Raw genomic sequence first — 11,767 nt, forward strand, 5'->3', positions numbered from 1 at the left:
TTCCTCATGTTCAACCTAAACCTTCTCTGATACAACTTGAGGCCATTTCCCTGGGTCCTATTTGTTGCCTGGGAGAAGAGGCCAGGAAATTCTAGAGTGCAGTGAGGTCTCCCCTGAGCCTCCTCTTCCCCAGATTAAACAATCACAGCTCCTTCAGCCACTCCTCATAACTCTTGTGCTCCAGACCCCTCACCAGTTTCGTTGTCCTTCTCTGGACATGCTCCGGAGCCTCAAAGTCTTTCTTGTAGTGAGGGGCCCAAAACTGAATACAATTCTTGAGATGCGGCCTCACCAGTGCTGAGTAGAGGGGGATGATCACCTTCCTGCTCCTGCTGGCCACACTATTTCTAATGCAGGCCAGGATGCCATTGACCCTCATGGCCATCTGGGCACACTGTTGGCTCATGGTCATCTGAGCATCAACCAACAATCCCAGGTCCCTTTCCTCTTCACAGTCATCCAGCCACTCGTCCCCAAGCCTATAACACTGCATGGGGTTGTTGCAGCCAAAGTGCAGAACCCAACACTTGGCCTTGTTGAACCTCATCCCATTCACCTCAGCCCAGTGATCCAGCTTATCTAGATCCCTGTGAAGGGTCTCCCTACCCTCAGGCAGATCAACACCACCTCCCAACTTGGTGTCATCTGCAAACTTACTGAGGGTATTCATCTAGGTCATCAATGAAGATATTAAACAAGATAGGCCCAAGTACCCACCCCTGGGGGACATCACTTGTAAAGGATCACCAGCTGGACTTAACTCCATTAACCACTACCCATTAGGCACCACCCTCTAGCCAGTTTCTTACCCAAAGAAGTGTATACCTGTCCAGGCCATGGGCAGCCAGTTTCTCCAGGAGAATACTGTGAGAGGTTGTGTCAAAGACTTTGATGAAGTCTAGACAGACTACATCAACAGCCTTTCCCTCATCTACCAGTCTGGTCACCCAGTCGTAGAAGGAGGTGAGGTTGGTCAAGCACGACCTGCCTTTCATGAACCCGTCCTGGCGGGGCCTGATCCCCTGGACACCACGCAGGTGCCATGCAATCTCACCCGAGATTATTTGCTCCATTACTTTCCCTGGTACTGAGGTCAAGCTAACAGGGATTCTCCTTATGGCCCTTCTTGAAGATGGGGGTCACATCAGCAAGCCTCCAATCCTCTGGGACCTCTCCAGTTTACCAGGAGCGCTGATAGATGGCCGAGAGTGGCTCCTGCCACTCCCTCAGCACCTGAGGGCGTAGGCCGTCCGGTCCCATGGACGTGTGATAGTGCAGATGGTGGAGGAGCTCTCTAACTGTCTCCACCTGAATCGCTGAGTGTATATTCTGAGTAGCATCCCAGACTTCCAGATCAGGGCATAAAATGCCCAGCGGATAACTGGTCTAGCTATTAAAGGCAGATGCAAAAAAGACGCTGAGGACCTCAGCCTTCTCCTTGTTGTCAGTGGCCACATTCCCTGCTGCATCAAATATAGGATGAAAATTATCCTCGGTTCTTCTTTTACCGTTGATATATTTATAAAAGGATTTTTTATTGTCTTTTACTGCAGTGGCCAATCTGAATTCAAGTTGGGCTTTTCCCTTCCTAACTTCCTTCCTACCTTAGCTACTCTCTTGTAATCCCCCCAAGTAGCCTGCCCCTTCTTCCAGAGGACATGGACTCTCTTTTTCTCCCTGAGTCTCAACAATAGTTCCTGGCTCATCCACACCAGTCATGGCAAAGCAAGTCCATAACAGTAATCTGTCTTTACCATTATGGAAACAACTTCCCAATTTATTCTTTTCATTGTTTAAAATAATGATATTATACTCAAATAAAGGCTTTACCACAACCATTTCACTATTTCAACCAACAGAAAAGAAATATCCTTGTATAAACACAAGACATGATTCTGCCCAATTGAGTGTTAGTTGGAAATACGACTTCTTATCCCCAGGACATGCCCATGAAATTTAGGATCACTTCATGCTCTCCATTCAAAATACTGGAAAGCACCACTGCTGTTGCATGTTCAGAAGCACCGATCCATTCAAGAATCCAACTGATGATAATAGTGCCTCCCATGAGGTCAGCCATGAACTCCAGGAAAAAAATTAAGTCCCTGGCTCAGGAAATACCAAGAAGTTTTGAATCGTGGAAATTGATCTCACCTAATTGTAATAGAATCACTCAAAGGATGGCAGCAGACATGCACATTAAATTCTATTTAAAAAAAAAAAAAGTAGCTTCAGTGAAATAGTGCTTTTATGTCTGATTTCTTTAAACTGACAAAAACATGAATTTATAAGAAGAAACCACTTCCTTTCTATTCACCAACTTAGGCCATGAGTTATAAAGAATTCATCCATACAAACCCAAAAGAAGGGATTGACCTCAAGCTGTTAGCAAGGCTTGAGAGGAGACATCACAAGGAGAACCTTTTTTGGGGAAGAGAAAGACAGAGGCAGCACATTGGGTGTTTTAGAAAACAAACCGGTTTGTAGATGTGAACTTGTTGACGCAGTCATCATTATTCTTGTCTACCACAATTGACAAGGAGATGCGTGTGACAGACAGAATGTCTCAGGGAAGAAGGTCACCAAGTACAAGTTATGACAGGTAATGATGAAGCTACAGTTAAGGGGATCACTTCCTGTGTAAGATAAACGCAGGATAGATTCAGTTACTATCCACTTTTCCAAGCCCAACTCTGTGCTGGCAGAAATCCCAGTGACATCTGAAACTGTGAAATCATTGATGGCTTGTCTGGGCTATCAGCTACTTCTACGATCTGAATGTGCAATTAAATATACAACAAATAAATTAAGAGAACACAAACCTCTAGGTACCAGCTAGGTATGTAAACATCAGACTAGGACCAAGGACGTAGAATTTTAAATCTTTGTTTTAATCTTATTTAGTAATTTCATTTGCCCATCTTTTTCTCTTCTGCTAGTCTTGTGATTATAATTGCTTATATCTCCTTCAATTTTACTCTTATTAGTAATGATAAATATTAAGTCTTAGTATATTTCGTCCTGCTTTTCAGGGGGGTTGGACTTGGTGATCTCTAGAGGTCCCTTCCAACCCCAAAAATTCTGTGATTCTGTGACCTAATCATATCTCATAAAAATATAAACTCATAAAAAATTCAGATCTTTAATTAAGCATATAAGGTTGTAACTTACATACCACGTAGCAGTGCACATGTGCTACAAAAGCTGCAATGAGACCAGAAATCTTTATTTTACTGTAAAAAGTCAATGCATACAGATCCTTTTTTGCAGGACCAGAGATAGATCTGTATTTCAGAGCATGTATTTTCCTTGTATCTAGCAGCAAATAAAGTTGTAGCTGCAAAACTGTTTATATGAGTTTGTAGCAAATTCTAGCCCACAAGATGGGAAAAGAATATTTCAGGCCTTCTTATGAAATAGGCCAAAAGAGATACAAAAGACAATGCAGGAACAGAGAGAGTGATCCCTTTCAGTTCCACTCCTGGGTATTGGTGACACTATCAAATTACACTGTCTGTGTGCCTGTACCTCATATCAGTAAAACAATCCAAGTGACTTCTAGGTTGGCAAGGCATAGCTGGATTACATCAGTGTTGCTTAATTGTGAAGCACTACACTAACAGATGCTTAAGTGATATTCGAGCAGCTGTCTAACTTTATCAAAATTCAATTTTTATTTGAAGAGCTTTAAATCTTTACCTTGATTCCCCCTTCTTTTTGTTTCAAGGACTGTAGATTAACTTCTTGTCATTTTTGTTTTATTCTCTATTGTGCCTGCACCATTTGCTCTTCTGTAACTACAGCAAGTTTTGTTTCTTCAGCTAATCTTTCATTTAATACATTTTTTTTAATCTAATAAGACAGAAAATCAGATGTTCCACTTCCTGACCACACTGCAAGCTTCAGTGCAGAGCAGGAAGGAGAATGCATCCTCAGCTGGGTATCTATGTATTTATCTCAGCAGTGGACAGCAGCCAAGAAGCAGCAGCCCAGACTTAGAGATGAATTAATTTTTCACACCCCACAGTGAAGCTACTAATACTATCTGGACTAGGTGGTATGATATCCCTTATACTTTGTTCACTTCACATGTAATCACTGTTGAGTTTCTTCTGGCACTGTGTGGTCTTGGGATCCTAATGGTGGAAGAACAGTCCACACCAACCTACAGCTCACTACTGGTTGCCTTTTGCTGTGGGTGCCCTTACCAAGATGGTGTAACCTGACAAAGAAACTCCACTGACAACATGTCACTCTTTTCTTTCTCCATAGCATCCTCTGCAGCATTCACACTTGCTCTCTGACACGAACTTTGGTACTCAGTGCCCTTGAAAAGGATAACGTGCAGCTGAGTGATGGAGAGCTGGAAGACTTTCCTCTTTCATTTTTTAAAGAAAGGAAAACAATTCCCTTCATACTCCTACATAGGACTGAGAGGTTGCTCTAAAGAAGGGCAGAAGGCTTTATTGTTCAAAAAAGTGTCTTACTCTAATGCAAGCCTGGAAAACTTACTTTTAAAAAGCAGAACTCTGAGCAGCTCAATCAAGCAGAACAGATACAAACCGCTGGCCTATAAACAGTTAGCCTGAATATGCCAGGCAGCATTTTCCTCCAAGCCTTTCGCTGGACAGCCCAGTGGTTTGCAACGTGCTGGAGCAAGCACCATGCCTTCTGAGTGAGTGCGGAGGCTCTCTCTTCTTTCATCATTCTGGCCCAGACTGGCTGCTGTTCTCTCCACAGCATAACCAGACAGCTTCCAACTCCCACCTAGAAATCCACCTGCCCCCACCTCTGGTGGCAACGGGAAGACATTCACTTCTATTGAAGGAACATACCTGAGCGAAGCTTTTGCAGACTGCAGAGAATAAGCAGATAGAAGAAAAAAAAGAAACTTCAATGTAGAGGTGTCCACATCATTAAACAGCAGTGCTTTGCACCAGCAGAGCATGGAGGGGAGCATAAACACTCTGGATTAGACTCTGAGCTAGCTTCTGCAGGGGGAAATAATCTCAGTGACAGTCAGACATTTGATGAATTTTGCCCTGGACTTCAAGTATGTGGCTGTTAAAAGGAGTTGTACTTTCACTCTAAAATAGAGAAGTAGTAGCACTATTTTCTGCTGAGAGAAACACAAGTTGAATGAAATCCCTGAAAATTATCATTAAAATACGAAACAATTCCAATGTGTTAGGAAATTAAACTAGTGAATAGTTTGGGTAGATTAAAGCAGATGCATTCACTTATCTTAGAAGAATTAAGAACTAAGATAACTTAGCAAAAGAAAATATAACATCAGGACTAATTCTGAATACTTTTGCAAAGCGGGAAATTGAAGCTTAATCCAGATGTCTGAGGAGAAAAAAAGCACCAAGAAGCAGATCAATATGTTCAGTAATCTGTTTACAGTCCATTCCTGAAGCACCATGCCCTGTGGGAAGTAGCCAAACTGGAGCAGAGAAGCAGCAAGGAGGAAGCATCAGCAAAGACAAACTGTTATAGACAGACTGCAACCACCCCACAGCCACGTGCACTTCTCAGGAGAGCAAAAGGATCAGGAATGAATCTTCTTCCCTGGGAAGAAAGAGTGTGGGGGGGAAAGCGTGTATAGGTATTTTGATTCTCACCATCCTACTCTATATTGAACTGAAAGTAAATGTGCTAAGCCTGGATTGGCCATAAGAGTACCACAAGTGATCTTCTTGTCTCTGTCTCAACACAGAAGCTTTTCCATCCCATCTTCTCCCTACGTTCTATCAAGGGCAGGATATGAGACTGGCTGTACAGGCATCTGTAAGCCGGCCACAGCCATACCCACCACACAGGAAAGCAGCTTCCAGGATTGCCACAGAGAACACATCTGTGCCCAGATCCACCACTCCCGGCCACATGCCTTGTACAACATGTAGCATGACATCCACAGGGGTGAACTGGGAAGGGGCTGAAAGCAGTGAGCTCAGGAGAAACTGCTAAAGACTGATCTGCATTCAATACATTCAGGGCACAGGGGAAACAGGCTCCATTGCAAAAGGACAGAATAAAAAAAAAACTTGATCATGTTGCTTGATATCTGTGGAAGTTATTCCCACTTTCAGAAGAGCTGGGACCTGAAAGCCATCCAGCTTGGAACACCCTTGACAACACCAAAATATGTAGCGCTGTATGACACACAAAACTGAAAGAGATGTATTGTATTAACAAAGTATACAGACCATGTATTTGCTTTTTAGACCATAAATTCTTTATTAATATTTCAATATAACTTATTCTTCTGGAAGATCTATTCAATACATAGAAACTGCTTACTACTTTTCAGCAGAGATCAATTTACTCCATGCACATGAATCTGGCAGAAAAAATTAAATCATAATAAATTGTAAGAACTATGCATCTTTCCAGTGATGTTCCTGGTGTTTCTTCTTACACTTTTTCTTTAAAGCACACTTCATTGTTTCTGTCCCTTCATAGACTCCCTCCATACTTGTACTTCCCATACTTTCACTTTTTTCCTCATGTTTTATCTCACTACTTTCTTGGATGGCTGAGATTGGCCTTATTTTGTAGTAGCCACTGAATGTTGGGAAGTCTTTTTTTCTCACCATACTGGTGCTCTCCTTCTCTGTGTTCTCCAAGTGTCGAGTTTTGCACTTTCTCTTTCCACCAGGCTTTTCGCTTTTTGTTCTGTCTGCCTCTCCAGGGGGACTCCTTGATCTGGAGCTTGATCGGCTCCTTGATCTGCGTTGTTTGTAACAGGAGTCCTGCCTCTCATGGAATCCTATCTGGCTTTGCAGATCTGTCATTTTGGTGGAAGACTGGCTCCTGAATTCCAGACTAGGAGACTTGCTTGAACAGTGAGCTTCAGGCTGAGTGCTCTTACTGCAGGAGGAGCCTTCTCCAACTGTCTTTGGACTGTGTAACAGATAACTGCTTTGGTAACAGAGTCTTCTATAAGAACAATCCTTGTCTAGGCTGCTTGACTTCCTTTGGCCATAGCCTTTGTGATACAACCACGATCTGCTTGAATCTCTGGAGCTACTGCTCTCACAACTACTGGACTCTGTCTGGCCTTTCAGGGTGGGGCTCCTGTCATGGAGCCTTGACCACCTGCTTATTTTGCTCCAATATTTGCTACACTGTCTGCTTTCTGGTAGTCTCTTTTTAGACGGGTACTTAACAAGGTAATGCTTCTTCCGAGGCCAATAGTCATGACTGTCCTCACTGCTCTGCGGACTCCTGGTCTTTCTCTTTCTGGACAGTCTCTGACTACGAGGAGAGTATGCATTTTCCATTCCTAGAGGCAGACTCCAGTCTGAGTCATGTGGAGAATGATCTTTGTTCTTCTGTTCATCCTTTGACATTATCCTCTTGACGGAAAGCAAGGGGCTTTGACAACTACTCACATGCTCCTTGTACAGAGGGAAGGGTGTTGAAGCCCTTTGTGATTCTCTGTCACTCAAGCTGCTACCCTGGATTGACTGCTCTTTCTTTGTATCTTCCCTTTTCCTCTCTCTGATGGAGTCCTCAGAGTCTGAGGACAGCACAGTCAGTTCTGGTGTCCTGTCAGCATAAACGTAGTCAGAGATATCATGATACTCTAATGAAGAGTTACTGTCACCGGAGTCAACACTGACTTGTAACTGAGGCTGCAGTGTGGTTCTCTCCCAAAGAGAGTCGTCATTAGAGCTTTCTACTAACTCTGAAGAAGTTATGGCTGCATTATACTCTTCCGAAGAGGAATACGAAGGACCTGGAGTTTCATCATTCGAGGACAGCCAATCAACACTATGCTCAGATGAACCATGCTCTCTCTCTTGAGAATTCACCTCATCTGGAAAGTCTGCAACAGTTGAGTCTGAGCTGCTTTCTTCATTGTGCGATGGTGTAGGATAGTCATAATTGGCATGCTGATCCCATGCCTCTAAGTCAGAAATTCTTTCAGTAAAATTGATGCTGCTGAGATCAGAGTAGGAAAAAGATTCATTTTCTGATGACCTAGCTATGTCATCTTCAGCATGAACTGTATGACAAAGAGAAAAGAAGGGCTGTTGGCAGAGTGGGCAATCTGCTTTGAATTTGGACCATTCTCGGATACAACGGAAGCAGAACTTGTGCCAGCAAGGATCTAGATACACAATACTTTCAAATCTGTCCAAGCACATGGGGCACCTAGAGTCAGTAGGGGCGTCCAACGGCATGGTCTGCAGCTTGCTAGGATAAGCTTTAGGCTAACAGCTGCTGTCCTCTGCAAACAGGCTGTGGAAGACGTGTTCTGCAAAAGAAAGAGACAAAAACTATGTGCAAGTGGGACAAAAATTGTTTAACTTACAAAAAAACTCAGTCTTGTTGGTTTCCCCCCCAACCAATTCAAAAACTCTAAGATGACAGGTTGGACCCAAACGACTGTAAATAAAATAATCTGAGCCAGAGAGGTAACTTGCTCTAAATTCAGTTCATCTGGTACATTCAGGCCTTTGTATTAACTTTAGCAAGATGCAATTTTGATCAAATTGGTTACAGTGAGGCCGACAATTTCTGTAGGGATCTACAAAACAATTCTCAAAATTATGCCACAAAAAGCTGTTTGTTTTTTTTTTTTCTTAATTCCCATGACTTTTGTCTTTTTTAACAATATATATATATTGCCACATACAATATATATATTGCCACAGTCATTCTACTCTCATATCCTTTAAGATAAAAATGGGCTGTCATGAGTAAAAAGATCAAAAGTAAATCTATTCATCTCCAAATTAGGTAATACAAATACTTGAATTCCTAGTCTGTATTTTACTAAAGAAAAACAAAAGTGTGGCCATTTCCAGGATGTTACAGCTATCAACATTACATTTTATCTGACAACTACAGCAAAAACATTTCAGCAAGATATGTATCCTGCTGAGTTTGTGCCTGGTTTTAGAAGAATTTCTGTCAACACTTTGGACAAAACTTCATTAAAAAATTGTTTCTATAAAATGTTTTCTTCAAAAGTTCATCTTTTAATATAGAATGTGGAAAGACCCGTCACAATAACAAGTCCTTGCTACTGAATAGTATCCTGCAACCTAGACTCAGAAAATTAAGGATAGATGCAAGGAATATTGAGAAACCAAGAAAGTATAATTTAATGCCAGATCCCAACAAAAGGTAGAAGTGTTTTCTGATTAATGTTGGAGTTCCAAAAATCAATACAGAAGAAAACGAAACCAAATTTGAATTGCTTACACATAGGTAAAGGTACATTAGCATTTTAAGACATGAAACACACTTAGTACAAAAAAAAAAAGCCTCTCAGGTACTGCTTTGTCCCATGAGACTACTGTGTTAACTGAACTCACTGTACTAGTTACATCTTCCCATGAAAACATTTCAGTTTTATTACAGAATTCTGGAGATGCATCTTTGGGAGAAACTTTACAATAGCGTTACAGTGAGACTGTTTTATTCATTTCACCTGTAATAATACTGTGTAGTCATGCACATATTTTACACACATGCTCATACTATTTCCCCAAATTACTACAAGTTTTTCTACTGAAATTTGGATAACTGTACAAAAATGCCTGAATGCAGATGTTCAGCATTCTCTGAAATATAAACATGTTCTGGTTGTGTCAAATTAGACATTGACATACTTAAACTTAACATTTGCTTTTTCCTTATGAAAGCAGAAAGCAATTCATCCTGCGTTTCAACCACCTTATTAAAATGCAGAGTAGAATGACATTTGTTGTCTGAAGAAGCCAATAAAGAAGAAGAATCTTTTCTGCATAGATAGCTTTTTGCATATTAGGCAATTTTTTTTTTTTTTGTTTCTACAGTCAGTAGGAAACATAAGTATTTAGATACCTCTCTAACTTGTAAGTAACAGCAGTACTTTCAGTTGCTACTGGGTGAGGATCAAACTTGAGGTTTAGTAATATCATATCTTTCTTCAGAAAGAAGAGCAGACCAGTGAGACCAATGAGCAGCAGCAGCTTCACAAGAGAGTAAGTTTCCAATGGGAGATGGCTACTTTATCATCTGTATTTTGTTGTGCATTTTAGTTTCTTATTTTTAAAGTTATTTGGTTCTTGAGTTATTTGGTTGGTTATACCAGCTGCACAAGGTTTCACCATTCAACAGGCACAAAAAAAGGTCTTGTTAACATCTCTTAGTAAAGGAAACAAAAATGTTAATATGTTTTATGAGAAAGATATTTCTTCTCTAAGCAAAGCAAGGATGAAAGTGAAGTGAGCACCTTTCCATAGCATTTTGTTAGCAGTTCTTGTAGAATGATTGTACATTAATATTTTCTCCCTGGCTTCCATTTTCCCCACTACTCTATGGATTCTATTCATTCTACAGCTACTCTGGCTATGTACTCTCACAGTATTATATTCATCCTTCCACTACCTTTTCTTTTCAGTTCTTGTTCTCCAAGATATGAGTGTCTCAGTAATAAACTTGATTGCTACAGTACTATCCACACTGTGATACTGGAAAACATTTGAGATAACTAGTGAATTCCTACCAACTTTCATAAAGCCGCCAAACAAGTAGAATTATCTGTAAAACTGTACAAATATAACCTCAGAAAATGTTTTTCTATGGTTTTAATACCTGAAACTCTTGCACGCTTAGTGAACTTCACTATCTGTGATTTTTTTCTGAATTTGTATTTGGCACAAACAGTAAGCTACGACTTCTAGCTCTTTGATAACTTTGATATCTTCCTAATCTGATATCCTTAACTAGAAAATGAGCTACAAATTGCGTTTTTATTTTTTGTTTTATCATAACACTCTCAGGTTGTGCTGGTCTTTTAAATATCTTATTTGAAGACAGCTAACTCAAACCAAGGACTCTCTACTTTTAGAAGCACAGATTTAGTTGCAACTCTACAGTAGACAAGGTACTGTCAACATAACAAAAACTGAGCCGTCCTAGGGGTTCAAAATAACTTGTTTTCTACCTGTATAAGGTTATGGGCTTCTTTGAAATTTGCAAAAGCCTGAGAGAAAGTGGCATTCAGCTGGTAGCTAAGTAGCATAGGCCTATCAGGAAAGCTTTCTGTCATTGAGCACTGTGGTGAAGAACATTTCTAAACCTGAATTCTGAGGAGTTTATACCAGATGGACATCAGGATCTAAGGCAAAGAGTGTGAAAACTGGGGCTGAGTTATTCCATACCTTAAATCTCTTCAGATTGTTCATGAAATAATTTGCTCATGCAGATCAAGCATGTTGGTAGAATGGTTTACATTTTTCACTCAACTAATTTCAAGACCTCCAAGGTTTATTTGATGTATAACCCTTTGCCATTCTGAGTACAGTGCTCAAGAATTTAGCAAGTATTATCCCACTAAGTAATCTAACCTTGAAATATCAGAGCAATGGCTACAAATAAACTCTTAAAAGTTTGGAGCAACTTACACATAGAAGCAAATTTGCTTAATCAGTTCTTATTAACTGTTAGTAATTTTAAAGTCATCATATCAGCCTCACACATATTGCCCCCCTTTATCATATAAATAGGGGACAAATTCCTTCCTGTCAAATTTAATCAAACAAGAAATCAAACAAGAGAAATACCAACACTATAATCATGTTTGCTAAAGAGACATGAAACTATATATAAAAATCTCAAGATTACTAAAAGAGAAGCACAGAGGGATGGTATTTCAGCAAGATATTACATAGTGATTGGCAATAGATCTCTCTGAAGTTTCCAGAAGATAAGGAGGGAGAAGAGTATTTAATTTTAATGTCTCCAAAGCTTGACTTTTCCTGTA

General features: G+C 40.5%; 3 protein-coding genes across 3 annotated transcripts in view; all 3 read right to left on the reverse strand.

Annotated features, from left to right (window-relative positions):
- Positions 1-11,767, reverse strand: part of PLAA (phospholipase A2 activating protein) — a 109,408-nt gene that overhangs the window by 80,616 nt on the left and 17,025 nt on the right. The window lies entirely within an intron of this gene.
- CAAP1 (caspase activity and apoptosis inhibitor 1) overlaps positions 1-11,767 on the reverse strand; it is a gene marked incomplete at its 5' end in the record, with an annotated part of 87,392 nt that overhangs the window by 73,413 nt on the left and 2,212 nt on the right. The window lies entirely within an intron of this gene.
- Positions 6,193-8,276, reverse strand: LOC104915314 (E3 ubiquitin-protein ligase Topors-like). The gene has a single exon (XM_010726155.2). The coding sequence runs from the start codon at positions 8,190-8,192 to the stop codon at positions 6,381-6,383; it is 1,812 nt and encodes a 603-aa protein (XP_010724457.1). The 5' UTR covers positions 8,193-8,276; the 3' UTR covers positions 6,193-6,380.

The sequence above is a fragment of the Meleagris gallopavo genome, chromosome Z, assembly GCF_000146605.3.
Source record: "Meleagris gallopavo isolate NT-WF06-2002-E0010 breed Aviagen turkey brand Nicholas breeding stock chromosome Z, Turkey_5.1, whole genome shotgun sequence".
In the NCBI taxonomy this organism is placed as follows: Eukaryota; Metazoa; Chordata; class Aves; order Galliformes; family Phasianidae; genus Meleagris; species Meleagris gallopavo.

Bases quoted from the DNA above. Each gene is read 5' to 3' on its own strand.
- LOC104915314 (XM_010726155.2), bottom strand. From the start codon at position 8,192: ATGCCGTTGGACGCCCCTACTGACTCTAGGTGCCCCATGTGCTTGGAC.